The 20,529-nt window shown below is 55.0% G+C and overlaps 1 protein-coding gene across 2 annotated transcripts; it reads right to left on the reverse strand.

Annotated features, from left to right (window-relative positions):
- Positions 1-4,004: 4,004 nt before the first annotated feature.
- Positions 4,005-20,245, reverse strand: ALKBH5 (alkB homolog 5, RNA demethylase). 2 transcript variants are annotated; one of them, XM_054180276.1, is made up of 5 exons: positions 20,170-20,245; positions 18,723-19,542; positions 11,755-11,835; positions 7,155-7,310; positions 4,005-4,658 (listed from the first exon to the last, which is right to left on the reverse strand). In XM_054180276.1, the coding sequence occupies exons 2-5, from the start codon at positions 19,436-19,438 to the stop codon at positions 4,475-4,477; spliced, it is 1,137 nt and encodes a 378-aa protein (XP_054036251.1). In that variant the 5' UTR covers positions 19,439-19,542; positions 20,170-20,245; the 3' UTR covers positions 4,005-4,474. The 2 variants fall into 2 exon arrangements, with proteins under 2 accessions (XP_054036251.1, XP_054036250.1); XM_054180275.1 differs by lacking the exon at positions 20,170-20,245 and adding an exon at positions 19,781-19,815.
- Between the last annotated feature and the right edge of the window lie 284 nt (positions 20,246-20,529).

A 20,529-nucleotide genomic window follows, 5' to 3' on the forward strand; every position in this document is an offset into this window, starting at 1 on the left:
AATAATAATAATAATAATAATGAAACCATGAAATTCCAAACCCTGACAGCGAAGAACCAAATTCTTCCTAAGAACCAACCAGAATTAAAAGATTTCCCCACCCCACGTCAGACTGTACAGAAAATAATCTCTGCCCCCCATTTACACACAGGACTTCTCCTATCTCAAACTTCAGAACTGTACAACTTTGTTACAAACCAAGCTTTTTCCTAGGAAAAGCTTACAGGGAAAACAAAAATATTGCCACTTTGTTGTTGGTTTTGTGGTTTTAATTATTATTATTCATTAAAACCAAAAAAAAAGTAAATCAGAACTGGAGAGAGGAAAAAAAGCCACAAAGGAAAACAAAGAAAAACCAAACTTCAAGTCAGCCAGAACTTGTTAAGTGTGGGCAGGGGTACAGGAAGGAGCAGAGATGCTTCTCAGATGGACATTTCTCCTCCCAGCTGGGAATGGGAATGCTTCTGGCAGGTGAAAGACTGTCTGCTGCTGGCAGGGGTCAAAGCTGCCCCCCCTCCAAGCCTCCCTCCTGAGGGCATGGCAGCCACTTGGACCCACGGGGCTCACACTGGGGAGCTGGGTACTAACAGCACCCAAAGCCAACAGCCCAAGGTCTTACCTCGTCAGAATTTGTGCTGGCTCCCTCTGCAGAGCAGGTTGTCAGCCCTGTGCCCAGGGACTGGCATCAGGATGGCAGCTCCCAGGTGTCACAGCTCTCCCCTGACAGCTGGAGGACAGTTCAGGTTGTGAAGGCAGCTGTGGCAGCCCTGGGTTTCCCTGCTGCTGGCAGACCAATAGCCTCTCCCTTGACCAGCTTACCTCTTCCCACCAGCAAGAGGAAGCCCACACAAAAGCTTTGCTCCTATCACCAGATCTTCTCAAGATGTGGGTAACAGCACAAACCCCAGTTCCTCCTCCTCTTGGCAGGAAAGCAAGGACAAGCCCCCCCCAGGGCAGGGCTGAGCCCCAGCCTCCTCTCCCTCACTCAGGACAGACAGTTCTCCTGGTGTGGGCTGTGGGTCTGGGTGCATGAGATGCTCACACTGGACGTAGCCTTCCTCCCGCTTCCATGAACACCACGCTGTGAGTGGATGGAGAGGTCAGACCACAGCACCAGACAGACAGACACAGAAACACACCACAGGCCAATGAGGTAAGGTCTGTGCATGAGCCTGTCCCATGGAGCAGATGGGGAGAAGTTTTGCCTCCAGACTGGAGCTCACCATTCTCCACAGCAGGCCCATGTCACCAGCCTGACCCAAAGCCTGGCACAGGAGGTGACACAGAGCACAGCCAGCAGCTGTACTTTTAAGCCACAGTTTCACCAGACAGGTTACAGGGAGGGCTCTAGAGACCCAGACCCAGGTGAAGAATGCATCTTCTGGTTTCAAATCAAGGTTTCACTCTGATGTTGTTCAGTGCAAAAGAGTTAAAAATCCATGGTATCTACACATGTACATCCATGGGTATAGAAAGTGTCTGTACAGGGGAGAAGGTGTCCTGCCTACAGGCCTGGGACTCCTCACCCAGGAGATGCTACAGCTCAGACTGCTCCTGTCCCACTCACTCTCTCTCCAAGGTGTCAAGTCCCAACCAGTCACCTTGAAGATGAAAAGAGAGGGTGGCTGAAGAGTGGCTCTGGTAAAGAACTGCTGCTGTCCCACCAGCCACAGCTGCCAGCTCAGACCTACTGCACAGATGTGGGCAGAGGGGAGGGAAGGAAGGAAGGGAGATCTCCTGATCATGGCATGGAGGAATGCCAGAAGAAACCAGGAGAGGAAGGAAGGACACCTGCATGCATCTGGACTGCACAGGGATGAGGAGAGGGCTGGTGCAGGGCTAGAGGTAAGACCTCAGGATGCCTTTTCAGCCTTCAGGGGAGATAGAGCAAATGCCATATCCCACAGGGGCCATGCTGAGAAGTGGCTCCAGGAAGGCAAGTTGCCTCCAGCTGCATTTTGAGTTGAAGCCTCAGGATACAGCATCCACATGGCAGAGGAAGGAGTAAAACTGGGAACTGGTGGGAGGGGTAGAATAGGAGAGCATTGCACTGCCACCATCAGCAGTGACCACAGCAGAGCCTGACACCAAGGAGGGTGTGAGGCATGTCTGGGATGAATCCAGAAAGACAATTAGAAACAGCCATTGCCAGGCATCCTGCTGGCAGCCTCTGGCTTGCTGGAGATGTTTGCAGCAGCCACAAGGAGATGGGATTGCTCCATGTGTGTGGTTTTGCTATCAGGGGAACGCCAAGATTCCCAAAACAAGGGCTCTGTAGCCTAGAGCTGGCCCAGATGCTCCACAGAAAGCTGGGAGGCTGAGGAACACAGCTTCAAGCACTAAGCATGGTCTCAAACAGCTTGCTGAAGGTTTCAGAAGCAGAACTTTCAGACCTCTGGGCAGACAAGACAGGTCCCTTCGAAGACCAACCACGAGGCTGTGCTGGTTCCTCCACACGGAGCCAAAGGGGTTCCCATCAGGAAAGAGAATCACAGACAGACACTGGAGACCTCACCTAAGAACACTCCCTGCAGATGAGCAGTGCTGAAGGGGGTGGTGACTTCCTTTGCCCCATGACCACCAGATGCAGCCTGAGCAGCGACCCCAAGCGCGGGCGAGCAGCAGGAGCTGCAGAAGGCAGCAGAGATGGAAAAGGACACCGAGACCCAGATGTCAGCAAACCTGCTCAATGGCCAAGGAAGGATGCTCTGGGGAACAACTCCTGGGTGCTGTGAGGTTGGTTTGGTGTTTGTTGGGGGTTTTTTGTGACTGGGAGCCCCTCAAGACAGCAGCAAACAGGTTTCAAAATATATTACATCTTTTTATTGCCAAGCGTGCAGACCAGGAAGTGTGTGGGGAAGGGGGACACAACACTAAGAAAAACTACAATTTGGGGGAGGCCAAAGCAGTTAAAAATTGAAAAATAAGACTACTCCTTACACCTGCCAACACTTGTGTTCAAAGAATCAGTTGGAGGAAGGTTCTTAAAAGTCTGGTTCTAAATATGGTGTTGGGCCCCAGCCTTTGGCAACGGTGAGGCTTCGGTGCAGGCTAATGCAAACCAGGCAGGAAAAGAGGAGAAGGTGGAAGCCTTCCTAACACTAACTCCATGAGACCACATATCCACTTTTCAGTATTTTCTGCAGCAATCAGGAAACTGCCTACCCCAGGAATGCCAGCAGGAAGGAGGCAGGAGGAGGCAGGCAGCTACTGCAGCGCTTGGACCAAACTAGACCCTTGCAGCATCCTCACTCCCAGAGCCAGCCTTGGAGGGGACAGACCACAGCCCAGCTGCCTGGCTTCTCTGAGCCCAGGGCAGAACTTGCTCCTGCAGGACACAGCAGGTCCCTCAGGATGCAAGGCTGCACCAGGATGCTGCACCCTCTCAACTCTCTCCATCTGAAAGGGACAGAGGACTGAAAGCCAGTCCTCCATGCAGGGGAGAACAGCTTTTCTCAGGGGGCCCAAAGGCGAGAATCCTCAAGCACAACACCTCTCCTATTCCCCTTTGCTATTTCCAGCTCTGGGAAGCAGCAAGGACTCAATGCAGTCACTCAGCAGGGTCTCCAGTACAGACCTCGGGTCAATGCTGGGCCAGCCTCAGCCAGGTTTCCTTCCTTAACCAAAGTATCCCCCATGGTCAGACCAGCACTGAGAAACCAGAGCTCAGATACATTCTTTGTGGAGAGGGCAGCACAGGGACACAAGGCTGTGAGCCCAGGCTGGCTTGGGAAAAGGGACTGGAAAGGATAACCTGTGGCATTTAAAACTGGTACTAAAGTGCAACAAAAACATCCTAAACCCTTCGAAGCCAACTCGCAGTAGGAGGGGGCTGCAAAGCTTCACACTTCCAGTTCCTGCAGGGCACCTTCACAACACAACCCAACAATAACTAGGGAAGAGCAACCAAGGAGCCCTTTGGTGAAGCAAAAAAGCAGTATGAGGCCACCAGAGAAAGTTTCAGCTCCTGGATTTGGGGGGAGAGGGGAGGGGAAGGGGGGGGGGGGGTTGTCAAACATCATATTTAGAACATTTGGAAAGGAAGAAAAGTTAAAGCAAGGAAAAAACCAAACAAAAACAAAACCAAAAACCCCAAACCCAACAGAAAAAAAAAAAATACAAGTCTTGAACCTTGCACAAGGAAACAGTTAGGAACTTTTTGGTGCTTTCAAAAGAAAATCCCAACAAACAGCCTGGCATAACTTTTATCTGCTTCCTAAGGGAGAGAGATGCCCATGTGACCTCAGGGCACCAGGTGCACTGGACAGGTTCCATCCTTAGGTCTCTCTTAGCTTTCCTCCTCCATTCATACAACCAAATCACTACTAGGTCCTTCCTGTTTACTCTTCAGCTTGAAAGGGGAAAAAAAACCAAAAAACTGAAGCTAAGGTGGAAGATAGCCAGAGGGAGGAGAAAAGGTATCACAGACTGGAAGCCAATCTCATCAGCTCCACAGGCCTGGAAAGTGCAATCCTCAGTGTCGCCTCATTTTAACTTTCCGAGCTGGGCTGCCGTCCTCCTCCTCCTCGTCACAGTCCTCGGTGTACTCGTAAGACCTGCGCCAATAGTTCTCTGAGCTGAAGCTGCTCCTTCTCCTGTGCTTTGGTAGCAGCACTGAGCGCCTGTTCTCCTCTTTATCCATCTCCAGAATCCGTGGCCTGTGGAGAAAGAGAAAGAGGGAGTGAGAGAGAGCAGACCCAGGGCAGGATCTGGGCATCCCTTGCGCAGGCACCAGCCGCAGCTCTGCGCCACACGGCTGAGGGTGCCCGCGCTGGGCGCTCAGCAGAGCAGCAACAGATCACAGCATCACCAAGGCTGGAAGAGACCCCGAGGATCATCGAGTCCAACCTGGCACCACAGACCTCATGACTGAACCATGGCACCAAGTGCCACGTCCAGTCCCCTCTTGAACCCCTCCAGGGACGGTGACTCCACCACCTCCCTGGGCAGCACATTCCAATGACGAACGACTCGCTCAGTGAAGAACTTTCTCCTCACCTCGAGTCTAAACCTCCCCTGGCACAGCTTGAGACTGTGTCCTCTTGTTCTGGTGCTGGTTGCCTGGGAGAAGAGACCAACCCCTTCCTGGCTACAACCTCCTTTCAGGTAGTTGTAGAGGGCAATGAGGTCTCCCCTGAGCCTCCTCTTCTCCAGGCTAAGCAACCCCAGCTCCCTCAGCCTCTCCTCACAGGGCTGTGCTCAAGGCCTCTCCCCAGCCTTGATGCCCTTCTCTGGACACCTTCAGGTGTCTTGATGTCCTTCTTCACCAAAAGCTGCACCTCCCATGGGGAGGCTGAGAGCTTTGCTTCTCGTGGTGCAAAACCAAACCCCCAACTAATCCCCCCAGGACAAGGTTTGCTCTCTACTTCCACCCTGAACAGTTCCAAACAGCACAGTCACTTCTTTTTAGGTGCAGTCTGTGGCCACATGAATCATCCCTTGAGCAGAGGGCTCTGTCTCTCCTATGACAGAACCCACAGCACAGAGCTGAGCTCCTTTGTGAGTTGCCAGGGTGCTTGTGGGGTAGGACCAAAGCACAGCTCCCAGCTCCTTTGTCCTCTCATTATTGTCTCAAACATTAGCACAATCAGTGCACATTGGTGCAATTGTTATGTCTGCAGAGCTGCCTCTGCTCTCTGGTAGGACAGGGCTGGGGTTGCTGCAGAGAGCTCTTATTTAATCCTAGGTGGCAACTGCTGTGTTCCTCTAAGAGATTCCAGTGCCATTTCCTTGTATTATACCAGAGTCTGAGACCAAATGAAGATAAAAACAGGTTTTTAACACCCATCTGCTGCTGGAGTCTGTGCAAGTCCCTTATCAGGTCACACCAGGCTGAAAAACAGCACTTGGGGATCTGCAGATTTGTCCTGTATGGTCTTCAATCACACACCAGCCCACTGCATGCTCAGATGGAAGCCTTCATCTGCAGGCTAACCTCTTCTTGAGCTACCTTCCCAGTCAGTCAGAGTCCAGGTGAATGAACAGGGCTCATAAACAAGCAATCCCCACCCTCCAGGACAGGTTGAAACATGGGCTGGGACCACAGAGCAGCCCAGCCCAGGGACCAAGCCAACTTTTGTTTTTGAGATGATGTGCAGGCAACATTGTCTTGATCCTCAGGAAGCTCTGGAGCTGGAGGAGAGCACGAGCATCAGACAACAGCTGGCAGGGGCTCACGGCTATCGCTGCCTTCACGCAGAGCGCAGCGGTGCTTAGGGGAAGCCTCAAACTCAAGCTGTCTGAAACCTCAGCAAGGAGCTCCCCTGAAGGTCAGGCTTAAGCACTCACACACTCTGGTTACACACACAAAGAAATACTCAATGTGCAGCTCTGGAACCAAAAGAGGTCTGAGAAGCAGCTTCCCAAGAAGGCCTTCACCTTTCCCAGAAGCAAGCCCTCACATTCCCTCCCAAGACTGCTTTCATAATATAGTTTAATGCAGCTGCACAGGTTGCTTGGCAATAGAGGTCAAAAATAATTAGCTGCAGGGAAACTATTGTTCTGAATGACTGCACTATCAAGACTCAGCCAAATCTATTGCTTCTTCATTATGCCACTCAGAGGATAAACAATGTAAGCTGCTTACAGCCACAGCTTAGCCTCTGCAAGCCTAGGAGGAAGGTATAAAGGACCTCCTTCTGATCAAACAGATCTGGACACCACAGAAAGCACCCAGGAATCAGAATCAACCAGGTTGGAAGAGACCTCCAAGATCATCAAGTCCAACCAATCAGCCAGCCCTAAGTGATCAACCAGACCATGGCACTAAGTGCCTCACCCAGGCTTTTCTTAAGCACCTCCAGGGACCCCCACCCCACCCCCTCCCTGGGCAGCACATCCCAATGGGCAAGCTCTCTTTCTGTGAAGACCTTCTCTGCAAGACCAAGCCTAAACTTCCCCTGGCACAGCTTGAGACTGTGTCCTCTTGTTCTGTTGCTGGCTGCATGGGAGAAGAGACCAACCCCCACCTGGCCACAACCACCCTGCAGGTAGCTGTTAGACAGCAACGAGCCTCCTTCCCCGGGCTGAACAACCCCAGCTCCCTCAGCCACTCCTCACGGGGCTTGTGCTCCAGAAGGATGTTTTCAAGCGTGCTGAGCAGCCTCTCTTGTCAGAGACCTGGAGGTACCATCCCTGAGGAGAGCTGCTCCTACCTGTGAGCAGCATCGGGATCTGCTTTGCGGTGGGACCGCTTTGGCTTCAGGATCTGGTCCCGGTTGCTTCCCGACAGACGCTCAGAGTTATAACCTGGTGGCAACACAGAGCTGCTCAAGGATTTTGTTTCCAGTCGAGGTGCATCTAGTCTTGTTCTGCAAATAGTGAAAGAGAAGAGAGTTTGCAAGGACCTCCCACAGAACCACCACCGGTGTGCTGCAGCAGCCCTTTGTGCTCCACGCGCTGAGGCGCGGCCCTCGGCCCCGGCTGCACGGCTCAGGAAGGTGCTCAGGGCTGCCAGACTCAGCTGCAGCTCTCTGGTGCTCGCAGCTTCAGCCTGAACCTTTGCTGCCTTGGTTAGAGGGAAGAGGAAGGCTTAAGGATGCATGCAGTCGTGAGGTGAAGGCAAATCACAGAACCCACAGAGCATTAGGAGTTGGAAGGGACCTGGAAAGATCACCAACCCCCCAGCGCCGAACGGTGCTGGGCTGAGCGCGATCCCAGCTCCAGGATGCAGAGCAGAGGCGTTGGAGCCCCTGTGAAATCACTGAGACTCCTCAGCAACTTGCAGCTCAGGTTAAGCCACCTGGGAGATGCCCTGCAAAATCCATCATCGCCCACAACAGTAATAGCTGCTGCTCTCCGGGAACTCCCTCCTGTCTCAGGATCTGCTGGGGTCAGGCATCTCCCAGCTTGGCTAAGAGGTATGAGGAGTCAAAGTACAAGCCAGGAGAAGGTGTAGCAAACAGAAGCTGCACCACATCCTCTCCAGCAGCACAGCACACGCTCAAGCTACGCCCAAGAGCAAGCACAGCTCAGAGCAGGATTGGCACAGGGAGGACTGCAGCCATGCACAGGTGGAGGGAGGCAGCAGGCTGAGCAGCAGCAATGGAAACTCGATGGAGCAGCATCTTACCATGGCACTATCACTATCTCCAAGCACAGCAGTTAACACTCAGCTCACAAGCTTAGCTCAAGTCTATCTCAAAACACAGAAGCCTAACACACAAAGGTGGTGCTGGTGCTCCACTGCTGCCCATTTCAGGAGGATCCAAGCCACTTCCCAGGAGGAAGGGTGCCCTTGTTGTGTTACTGCTGCAGCCTGTTTCCCTCCTTGGCATCAGGAGTGAATACTGAAGAGGTCTAGGTGGAAGAATGGGGAGAACCACTACTTGTTCTCTAGTGCTGAACTTTAGCACCTTAGGGAGGTTTCCACAGGAGAATCCCAACCTCAGCTCCCATTAGGAAGCACATCCAGTTCCAAGCTTCCTCCCTGCCATCGAGGAGAGCCCAAAGCTGCCCAGTATGCCAGAAACAAGGAACACTTCTGCAGGCAGCTGCCAGGCTGGAGCCAGAACTAGCCCACAGCATCATCACCCTGAGTGGTTCTCAGCTCCAGGGCTGGACCAAGTCCAGCCAGAACACCAAAGGTACCACAGATTCTGCCCCAGACACGTTAGGTGGTTTAAATTCCTCTCAAACACCACAGCAGCTCCAGGCCTGCAATCAAAACAAACCAACCACCAAATACACTACAAGGGCAAGGGAGCACCAGCCATGCTCTCTGTCCACAGAGCAATGCAGGTAGGAGCTGCTTGAGCAGGAATGAGTCAATGTAGTAAAATGGAGAGACAAACACCTACCAAAGTTAAATAGAATAACTCCCTGGTGTAACTGCTTACAGATGGCAGCAGAAGACCTCTAACATGACTTTCCAGAGCTGCTTCAGTAGATCTCATTTCTATCCTCTACCTTCCCAGCATCTCATGAAATTCAGAGCATCCTTCCTGCCTCCCCAGGCTCTGGCTCAAAGCACTTCCAACCCTTGCTGGCTTCCCTGCAGCCCTGCACTCCAAGACTCGGGGAGTGCTGTAAATTTCATCCCACTACAGCACTGAAGTGTTTCTGACCTACTTGGTAACCACACCACTCCCAAGCATCCTGCAAAACCCAGCTGCTCCTCCAGCTCATGCAGCTTTGCTCTCCTGCTACTGCCAGCAAAATCCATCTCCAGAACCACGCAGAGTCGAGGCAAGTGCAGATCCAGACTGAAACCCCTTGAGGCCCAGAAAGCTCTGGCAGCCTGATCAGAGCCCAGGACCCCAGCTCCAAGCTGCAGCAAAGTTTATGCCTCTCTCTGACTCAGCTGCTCTTATCCCACCAGAAAGCTTGAGGCTGATTCATGCAGACTCACAGAACCACCATGGTTGGAAAACATCTTCAGGATCAACTCCAACCATTACCTAACTCTGCCAGGGCCTCTACTACACCATATCCTTACACACCATAGCAAGATGGCTTTGAAACACCTCCAGGGATGGTGATTCAACCACTTCCCTGGGCAGCCTGTTCCAGTCCTTCAGAACCCTTTTGGGATGGAAGTCTTTCCTAACATCCAACCTTAGCCTCCCCTGGCATAACTTGAGGCCACTTCCTCTTGTCCTGTCAGTTGTGACTGGTGAGGAGAGATGTGTGGACATGGCACCTGGGGACATGGTTTGATGGCCATGGTGGTGTCAGGCTGGCTGAGAGCTGGATCTTAGAAGTCTTTTCCAAACAAAACAATTCTGTCATTCTATAAAAGAACAACACCCACCTCCCCACAACATCCTTCTGGGGAGCTGGAGAGAGCCAGAGGGTCTTCCCCCTCAGCCTCAGACTAAACCACCTCAGCTGCCCCTGGTTTTGGCCACCAGGACTTTTAAGGAGGCTGCTGCTCCCTCCCGTGCCTCTCAGGCTACCAGAGGAAGCAGCCTTCTCCTGCTTGCATAAGAGACCACTGGAGGCTGCAGAGCAAGTCTCGTGATGCAGGAGCAGGGGCTGGCAGCTGCTGCAGCAGTCCAGGCCCTGGGGATGTGAGCGAGGACAAAGGTGAGAGCAGCCCTGCTGCGCAGGCAGGAGTGGCCCAGCCGCCCCCACAGGGGATAAGCAGCAATTAATGAGCTCTGTTTGGCAGCCATCAGAGCACACCCTTTGGCAAACAGGCCAGGGCCAAGCACCCGCCGGGGCTCCCGAGCTCCAGGGGAGATTACACACGAAGAATTACCAGGGGGTTTCCACTTTGCTCAAGAGAATGTAAGGAAATAAATCCTGCTGTGGTTTCAGCCAGTCTGCCAGGCCAGGCAGCCCATGGCTGGCTAGGACTGGGCAGAGACTCTGCTGCTCTGACACTAGGTCAGTCAGGGCCCTGAACGGGACACAGCTACAGAAGAAACCACCACCTCCATCACACCAGCTTCTCCCTCATCCAGCCTCTCTCCCCTGCAGGCTATGACCCGAGGAGATAGCTTATGACTCTCTGCAGCTACCTGAAAGGAGGCTGTAGTGAGGTGGGTGCTGGCCTCTTCTCCCTGGTAACAAGTGATAGGACACAAAGGAAATGGCCTCAAGTTGCACCAGGGGAGGGTTAGGTTGCACATTAGAAGAAACTTCTTCACTGAAAGGGTTCTCAAAGACTGGAACAGGCTGCCCAGGGAGGTGGCTGAATCCTCATCCCTGGAGGTGTTTAGAAGAGGCACATATGTGGTGATGAGGGACATGGTTGAGGTCACGTTGTGCTGGAGTTTATGTCCACTGCCCCTTGTCCTGTCCCAGGGTGCAGCTGAGCAGAGCCTGTCCCTGTCCCCTCCTTCCTGACCCCCAGCCCTCAGATATTTATAAACATTTATTAAATCCCCTCTCAGTCTTCTCTTCTCCAGGCTGAACACCCCCAGGGCTCTCAGCCTCTCCTCCCCAGGCAGTGCTCCAGTCTCTTCATCATCCTCATAGCCTCATGGACTCTCTCCAGCCTGTCCCCCTTGAAGTGGGGAGCCCAGAACCAGACACAATACTCCAGGTGAGTTCTCACCAGGGCAGAGTAGAGGACACTTCTGGGCACAAAATGAGGTCATACTGAGGGAGTTTGGGGTGGGGGTGGTTTGTTTTTCCTCCATTTTCTTACAAGCCTTAGGGAGAGGCAGTGGTTGATGAAATGCCATCAAGACAGCAGCATCTTCTGAAACACCTTACAGAGCTTGGCTTCCCAACACCAGCTCCAAGGACAAGCTCTCCAGAGTGATCACTAAACGTGCTGCACTCATTTCCCTTCAAAGCCAGCATCTTCCTCCTTCTCCCAGGGAAATTAAAGCCAAGCTACTAAAACCCATTTTATCTGCTTCATAGGAGACTCTTCACCACAAGCACCAGCTTCAAAGGACTGCCCAGGTAGCTCACACAGGTGGTATCAGATGATCAGACACCTGAATACACAGCCCCAGACAAGAGAGCCTGAAACCCTAGCTGTTTAGAGTGAGGGAGCCAGTGAAAGCCAGGTGTTTGGACACAAACAGGACTTGCAAACCCAGACATGACAATGAAGCTCTGCTGCACAGAGCCAAGAAGTGATTAACTCCTCGGGAACAAGCTCCATCCACCTCCGCCAGCTAAGCCACGGGCATCGCAAGACACAAGCCCCAGAGTGACATCTAATCAAGATGTGAGATCAAGCCAACAAATGAACAAGCAAGACAGTTTAGAAGTGTTCTTTTTAAAAGCACCTTAGGAAATCTCACACCACCAGCTCCAGCTCTCTCTGGCTGTCTCGGGGGCTGCAGCACTTACTTTCGCAGGATGATGACGGCTCTCCTCTCCTTGATGTCCTGTGGTCGGATACAGTGTGTGATTTCATCAGCTGCATATCCACTGACAACAGAAAACAGAAAGCCACACTCAGAAAGGTGACAGGCAGAAAAGCAGAGAGCTGTCTGCAGCCACAGTGCTGGCCAGTCATTTCCTAACCTCCACCAGGAATCCCTCCTCCGAGCACCATTCCCCAGGCACACAGCAGCCAGACGTACAGGAAGGAAGGGACCTCAGGAAAGAATGAGGACACTCAGGGTTGGTGGTTGGGGGGGGTGGGGGGGGTGCTGACTCTTTTTTTAGGCTACATCAGAGGCTAAACCACTGCCTGCCACAACACTGTGAAATAAGAGGTGCAGGAAATGAGTTTAGGGAATGTCAACCAATTCACTTATCAAGAGATTAGGAACGGGGCGGGGGTGGGAATCAGCACCTTGCTCCGAAGTATCTCCTCCTGTATGCCCCTGAGAAAAAGCATCTCTGGAGGCTGAGGTATGCAGCACACAGAGACACAAACATGCACCAGGGTCGATGAGAATCTGGTTGGTTGAGGAGGGGGTGCAGTGGTGCCAAGAGTTGAGTGTCTCTCCCTCCAACCTGGGCACAGATGCTGCTGTCTCAGCACCGTTGCCGCTCCCTGCTGTGTGGCACATCCTCAGCCGAGGTACAAACATCACCCGCCCAGCACAGCCCAACCAACACAACACACATGGGGTGACCTTCAAATCCAGACCTGCCCACCAAGCTGCACCCCTAAAACCACCCTGCCACAGGGCTCACGAGGTGAGACAGCTCCCAGGCCAAGGAAAATTACACCAGGCTCAGGCAGCTACACCTGCAGGAGCTTTTGGCAGGAGTGTTTCACTCTGAGATGACTTCACCTACTCCATGCTCCTAGCAGGCTGGAGGAAAATCATGGCCAGCAAGGGGCCCAGCTACCCACAACACACAGGAGTGGGTTTTGGTGGCTGTTTATCTCCCAGGGTGCAACACAGCACATATCATGGCAGGTCTGAGGAGAGCAGCCACTGCTGGGACACACAACCCAGCCTGCCAGGAGCACATCTCATTGCATGGGTGCTGTGAGCCAGTCTGAGAGGTGGGCCTGCCCTCTACCTGCTGTTTGGAGAGTGGCTGCTCACCAAAGAGCCTTCTAGAGTCCACTGCAGGGTGAAAGAGAAGTTAAAACACCATCAGAACCTCCTGAAATGGCTGCCAAGGACAGGAGTGCCTTTGAAAGGGCTTGGGTGAAGGCTGCTCAAGCCACACCAAGCCAGGCTGGTTTCACCTGAAGCAGAATCACCCAGCCTGCTCTCCTCACAAAGCCTGATCACGAAGCTGCTGTCAGCCAGCCATCAACCAGCCCTCCAGGAGCACAGCCTGGGTCAATGGCTTGCAGGTTACTGAGGACACTGCAAGCAGCTCAGGCACACACAGGCCTGCTCTGGGAACAGGTCTGGGTCTCCTTTATCTGGTTAGGTAACCCTCCCACTCACCAGGAACGCACATCTCTCAAGGATGGATTTACTGCTTGGAAGAGAGAGCTAAGAGTCTCTGGTCAGTTACAAGAGAGGTTGATGTCCATCCCCTCCATCCTCTGAGGCACTGCAGAGCATGACAACATTATGTGAAGGGCTTTATAATGATGCTCTCTGGTGGTGCAGGAATCTCTGAGTCAGGCTCCAGTGACTGCATTAACATCACCCAGGTTAACACTCACCTCGGTACACCCTCAACACCCTGAGCATCAGGGACAGGCCTGCTTCTAGACCTGTGCTCCCCATCACCAGATGGTCAGCCTGGCCATGTGTCCTCACCCCTCAAGCTGGAACCTACTTTCAGGCACAGTTTGTGGTCCCAGGTGCCACAGCCCTGACACCCCATCCGAGGCCCTAATGGGGACCGATCAGTCTGCCCCAGAGTCACACCAGTGTGGGAAACCCCAGCAGACAATGGAGGCATCTCTGTGTCACCCCCCAGTGAAGGGCTTTGCACAGGCACCAGGCAGAGAAACGGAAGAAAGAGATTGTTTGGTTGTATTCTGCTTTGTGCCAGCACTGACTCACACACTGCCCGGTCCTGCCACATCCTGATGATGGGGGAAGGGGCAGAGAAGGGACCCAAACCACCAACCAGGATACTGAGGGTCTACCCCGAGATTTCTTGCCCAGAAACCATGAGATAAGAGACAAACCCCCTGAACTGCTGTCCATGGGAACACCTGAGCATGACATCTCCAGCCTAAAGCATTTTCCAGAGCACAGGGAGATGCAGATGCTCTCCACGTGCTCCCTCAGCTAATACCCCAACTCCTACAGAGCCTCTCAGATCTTACACCCCTAACTCCTCTCCAAGAGTCTTTTTCATTCCAGAAGAGCTGCTGCTCAGCCACAACTGATCCACGTGGAGATGAAAGCAGACTTTTGTACAAACACCACCACAAAGGAGGCCCTGAAGCTCTACAGAGCCTCCAACAGGAAATATTTCAAGGGACCGATGCTAGCCAGGCCAGATCAGAGGCAGAGGGACCTCACAGTGCCCCATCACAGGAGCTGCTCGAGGAGCTGCTCACACTCCAGGAAAGCTGCTGCCTCAAACCACAGATGTGACACCAACCAGTTCAAGCAAAGCTTGAACAGATCTATTGGCCTCATCACCACTGGCACTCACAGATCGTCCTCCGCGCCAGCAGCCTGCTCTGAGGGACCAGACCTCTCTGGAAACACACCTAATCCAGGCAGCTGTGGAGGGATTCCTCCAGCTGGAAAGAAAGCAGGTTCACCCACCAGAGACTGCTACCACCAGGCAAGCCTGGAGACAAGAGGAGGGACAAACACCGTGGCTGTTTCTTCCCACCGCCCTTACAAGCAGCGGGGAGAGGCCCCGGGGTGCTCGCCAGCTGCAGAAGGGAAGCCCTTATGGTGTTTCAGCTCTCAGAACCTGGCAAGTGCTATTTTGGGTCATTTACTCCTCTGGCTGTCTGCAGCTACACTATTTCCAACCAGGGTGCTGAGATGCAACACCTGGCAGTTAAACAAAAGCTGGCTGATGGCTCAGATTTGCTCCCTACAAGAGCGGCTGCGGGGCAGGGGTCCGTCTGGAACCACCCACCCCAGCTGGCTCTGCACCCCTCCAGCTGGCTCCCCTTTTTTTCCCCAGCCTAACCATTTGGCAGAGCACATGTTCCCCAGATGAACAGGCAAATTCCTCTGTCTCCTCCCCACTGCTGCTATTGATTGATGCTTATCAAATTCCTCTTAAAGAAAATCCACAAACATGGTCCTGGCAGCAGCCCCCAGCAGACACCTACTGGTCCACAGAACTGAGATCCAGCTTGAGTCTGAAAAGAGCAGCACCTACAAGGGCAAATCTTTCCCCCAGATGCAAGACAGGAAGAAGGGCTCTGCTGGAAGGCTCCTTAGCAGGTCATGGGGTGGCTCAGCCTTTGTCCCGCTCGCAGAGGTGCCCAACCCAGCCAGGGGAACCTCAGTTCCACCCTCCAACACTAACCTATCCTTTGAAGACTGAATGCTTCCCAGGGAATCAGAGGCAGGGTCAAGTGTTTGGAAGCTCCACAGTATCACACAATCACAGAATGGTAGGGGCTGGAAAGGACCCCTGGAGATCATCAAGTCAAACCCCCCTGCCAAGGTAGGTTTACCTAGAAAAGGTCACACAGGAACACGTCCAGGATGGTTTTGAATGTCTCCAGAGATGAAGACTCCTCCACCTCCCAGGGCAGCCTGTTCCAGTGCCCCATCACCCTGAAAGAGGTTCTCCTCATGTTTAGATGGAACTTGATACTCAAGTTTGTGCCCACTACCCCTTGTCCTGTCACTGGCCACCGCTGAACACAGACTGCTCCCATCCTCCTGACAGCCACCCTTTAAGCACTGATGAGATCCCCTTCAGTCTTCTCTTTTCCAGAGCAAAAGACCCAATTCTCTCAGTCCTTCCTCATAAGAGAAATGTTTGGGTCCCCTCAGCTTCATTGCAGCAAATGAAACAAGCAAATAAAGTCAAGGGGAGGGGATGCAGGCAAAGCCTCTCTTCAATCTCCCTCCTGCAGGTACCTACAAATCGGCAGGACAATGTGGAATAGGCTGCTGAAAGCAGGAACAGGACAGGCATGATTTGAGGAGGGCCTGAGAATGATGTAGGGGAAAAGAGAGAGAGATTCATCTCTTTAGCTCCTCAGGACTGCCGAAAGCAGGACCAGGAGGTGAGGAGAGCCTGAGCATGATGTAGGGGAAAAGAGAGAGACCCAGCTCCTCTCTAGCTCCTCAGGACTTCCACACGGTAACCCAAGGCATGTAGCCACCCTGGCGGCCCGGGAGAGGCAGGGTGCCAGCAGCAGCCACTGACCCAGCACTATTTGAATCACAGACATTACAAGAATGCCATTTCTAGCTGCGCCGTTTCTCTATCTCCAGGGCAACTGCCTGCAGCAACTGTTTACCGAGAGGAGAAAAAGCCAAGTTTGGAGACTTGACTTAAACAGGACCAAGGGCTGGATTTTGGAGGTACACTCCCGAGAGCCTGCATCTCTCCCTGCTCCCTCTGAATTGTTGGGGTTAGAGGGGAGATCCGGAGGCCAGCAGCTCGCTTCCAGCCAAGACCATATCACCACAGAACAATCACTTTGGCTGAATCTCTCCTAAGTGAGTGCTAAGTATCTGCTAAGTGCTGCACCCAAAGTGAAAGACTCTCCTTTTCCCCCGATTCCATTATTTGCTGGAAAGCAGAACATCTAACCCCGGATGAAGCTAGGGAATGCCTGCGGTGGGTCGGCCAGAAAACAACCTTCTCATTTGAGGGGGGAAATAGCACCTCCGTTTGATTTGTACCATTGCCTCAGCCACGTTACCACACTGATTACAGCACCCAGGTGGTGCTGGCCAACAACCCCAACACACAGGCCTGGGAGACGCCCGGTTCCAATTGCCGGAGCCCGGAGCCAGCTGCCTCTTCCCAGCAGTTTTAGGAGACAAGAAGACATCATTCTCCGGTCCTGGAACACAGCTAAGCACCTCTGCCTCCTCCCACCGCCCTCCACTGCGAAGTCTTCAGCCTTCAAACATAAGGCCATGAGTTTTCCTGGCGGCTCTGACTACAAGACTGCAGACCGAGCCTGCCGGGATGCTTTTAAGCAACCAAATGCTCCTCAAACACCCCAAAGAACCCACCTCCAGCTGTGGAAGGAAGGACAACTATTAACCCCAGCCCCCCTGGGGCAAGGCAGCACTGGCTTCAAGTTGTGCCAGGGAAGGTTCAGGTTAGATATTAGGAAAAAATCCTTTCCAGGAAGGGCTCTCAGGCACTGGCAGGGAGGTGATGGAGTCACCATTCCCAGAGGGATTTAAAAGATGTGGCACCGAGGGACACAGTTTAGTGACAGTTGCTGAGCAGCAGTGATGGGATTGTGAGCTCAAGGAGAGCAGCTAGACTCGATGATCTCAAAGGTCTCTTCCTACCTGGACAGTTCTGTGATTCTATGACCACTAGCAGGAAAATCAGGGTATAAAAAGATTCCCCTTCTGATGTCTGAAGTCGGGAGCAGAAGGGCTGCCTCACACCCAGCTCTCTCCATCCCCCGGGGCCGAGCTTGCTCTGCAGTAAAAGGACAGGTCCCCCAGGTCCTATTTCACAGAATCACCCTGACCTCTGCCCTCTTCAATCCACCAGGGGACCAGAGAACGTCCTCAGCGCCGTTCCCACTTCCCTCCTCAGCTTCCCTCATCCCTAATCCGGAGAAGTTACCTAACGCCGGGGGTAGGGCCAGGATTAGTTAATGTTTGTGCAGCTTTCCCAGATAAAAGCTCCCTGAGATCTCCCCATTTATTATTGATGCCTCAACGGTGCGAGGCCGCCTGCTCCTGGGGAAGGGGGGGGAAATTCCTTCCCGAACCCTGCGGCGATCACTTTACAAGCCAAAGCAAGCGATTGTGTTACACAGCCTTGGGAGCCCTGAAAACCGACCTGGACCTTCACCAAACCGAAAAAAACCCAAACCCCAAACCCGAAGGTAGAGTTAGTAGCTTGGAGCGCTGCTGGCAGAGCCCAAGTGGTTGCTGCTCCTGGCAGGGCTCACTCTGACCTTCAGGGACAGCGGGGACTGGGTGCTCACCGCATCACGCAGCCCCAGCGCCGGGCTTCAAGCTGCCCTCCAGAAAACCCGACCGCTGGTGGGTCCTGCCTAGCACCTGCCTGTCCCCTCACCTGCTCTGCCTGCCCAGCACCTACTGGAAGGCAGAGGGAATTAGGCAGCAGGTATTTCCCAGTGCCAACCCCAGCCTTGCTACCGGCCGGCTGCGTGACCTTGGGCAGGTCATTTCACCTCCACTGCTCTTCCCCCGCTTGCCAGAACGCACATCAAGTCCTTCCTTGTGCCTGTGACGTGCCACGCTTCCGAGGGACAGTCCCACGGAGCTCTGCACTCCACTCTCCCCATACGCTTCCAGTTTCGTCTTCCCAGTTTGCAAACTGGGCAGACGAGGCCATTCACACCTCCTCTCCACGCTTAAGGTCAGGTGGGGAGGCACTGGCCCAGCTAAAAATAGACCCAGTAGCCCAGTCCCAACCAGCTGCTGTGCTGAGCAAAGGCTCCATTTTGTGCCTGATTTGCTCTTTTAACCATTTACAGCGAAGCGAAGCTCCGCAGGCAGCCCAGCTCCCGCCAGGACTCACCTCAAAGCCTGCAGAGAGGCCACCCCCCCATCAATCACTCACTCAAATCCTCACCCACCAGCAGGACCACCCCCCAAGATCATTTCTTCACCCCCTGCACCACAGCAAGACCCTGCACGCCTGCAGGAGGGTGAGATCAAGCCCGAGCCGCCGCCGCCGGCGGGGTGTGCATCCCCGTGCCTCGTGATTCACGTTACACAACCGGGCCCCGGCAGCAGGGAGCCCCCGGCGGGAGGGAGGCCTGGGCAGCACGGCCGCGTTACCTGAGCACTGTGACGCTTCCCCTCTTGACGGGCAGGAAGAGAACAGGCTCCGAAACTCGGATGGGTTTGAACTGGAATTTACACCCGAAGCAGAGCGCCGAGTCGCTGAAGAAGGAGACAGAGACGATCGGCCTCTCAAAGATATGGATGGGGTCCACGTGGGAGACAATGCAGCCCCCCGGCTGGTAGTCGTTGATGACGGCACTGTTCACAAAGCCCTCGGGAATCACCCGGTGCTCCACCAGCTTCCTGATCACCAAGTCGTGCACCCACTCAGGGATGGCATCCACTTCTCCCCGCGGGTACAGCCGCTCCTGGCCGGGGCCTCGTCTCTGCAGCTGAGACCCATAGGTGTAACCCTCCCCGAAAAAATACTTGTTCCGCAGCGGGGCGCGATCCACCGTGTGTTCCCTGTAGAGCCCCTTCTCCGCCCGGGACACCACGTCCTCGATGCGAGCTTCGATCTTGGCGCACTCCTCGGCGCTGAAGAGCCGAAGCTGGCGGATGCCGCTTTTGACTTTCCGAGCTTCTTCTTCCTCCTTCTGCTCCTCGTAGTCGCTGGGCTCGGAACCGGAATCCTGGTGCCGCCGTTTGCGGTCGTAGGGAGGTTCAGGGGGTTCGCGGGGGAGGCTGCCACCGCTGCCTTTGTGGCCGTCCCGGTAGGGCATCATGTGCTTGAGCTTCTCCCGCAGGTCCGTGTAGCCGGTGCCGGCCATAGTGCGTCCGCAGCCCCCGCCTCTATCGATCCCGGCTCTGCAGGCGGCGGCTGGCGGCGGCGGCGGGGGACGCGCAGCTGCTATTCATGGCACCCGCCGCCCTCCTGGAAGAGCCCCGGAGGAACAGGGAGGTCAGGACGGGACACCACCCCCCCCACCACCACCATCACCACCACCACCCCCTCCTCCGCCACCGTGACCGCCCGTGCCCCCTCTCCCCGCCACCCCCGCCCCGAGAAGATGGGATTTCCCCTCCAGGTAGGCAACACGGCTCCCGCCCACCTCCTCCCTCCCGCCCCTCCCGGGATGAAACGGAGGCAGCCCCGTGGACGCCACACTCACGGCTTCGCCCGCGGACAATGCTGCCAGTGCCGGCGGCGGCGCTCACGCGGCGGCCAGGCCTGGCACATGCCCAACGGCGGCCCCGGCGCTGCACGGTGCCCTGCCCGCTCCCGTCGCCGCGGTACTACCCATAACGGGAGTCAGGAACGCGGAAATAGATGGAGAGGGCCCAACCCGGCCCGGTCCGGTCCGGGGGGGGGGGGGGCGGGGACAGCGACCGGTTGTGTCGCGCGGCCCTTCCCGCGGCGTGCTACGTCACCAGGAGCCAGCCCGACATCCCGGATCGCCGCGGGGCCGCCCCCCGAGCGCGCCCCGCCCCGCCGCGCACGCGCCACCACCGCCGCCGCCACCGCCCCCCCTCCCGGCCCCGCCCCTTCGCACGCACGTACGTACGGCTGCTCCGCCCCGGCCCGGCCACCGCCGCCACTTCCGCCCGCCGCCCCGCGCCGTAACGGCTACCGGCAGCGCCGCCATGCCCCGCCTGCCGGCTCGGCACTGATTGGTCGAGGTGGCAGGCGCGAGCGGCCCGAGCCGGCGGCTCATTGGGCGGGCGGCGCGGGGGCCTCACGGGTGAAAGGTTGGGGTGTCCGCTGGGGTGCCTGTGGGCACGCAGCAAGAGCGCGACTGCCCCCTGGCGGGCAGGAGGAGCGAGACAGCTGGCGAGGGAGGGGGGCACCCGGGGGAGCTGCGATCCAGTAACTCGACACCGGGCAACCGCCGGGACTGCCGGCGGCGGAGCGAGGGACATG

The sequence above is a fragment of the Dryobates pubescens genome, chromosome 4 (assembly GCF_014839835.1).
Source record: "Dryobates pubescens isolate bDryPub1 chromosome 4, bDryPub1.pri, whole genome shotgun sequence".
In the NCBI taxonomy this organism is placed as follows: Eukaryota; Metazoa; Chordata; class Aves; order Piciformes; family Picidae; genus Dryobates; species Dryobates pubescens.

Excerpts from the sequence above, each read along its gene's own strand:
- ALKBH5 (XM_054180276.1), bottom strand. The coding sequence starts at position 19,438 with ATGGCCGGCACCGGCTACACGGACCTGCGGGAGAAGCTCAAGCACATG. Across the intron at positions 11,836-18,722 it reads GGAAGCGTCACAGTGCTCAG|TGGATATGCAGCTGATGAAA; the intron begins GTAACGCGGCCG and ends TTCTGTTGTCAG. Across the intron at positions 4,659-7,154 it reads GATCCCGATGCTGCTCACAG|GCCACGGATTCTGGAGATGG; the intron begins GTAGGAGCAGCT and ends CTTTCTCCACAG.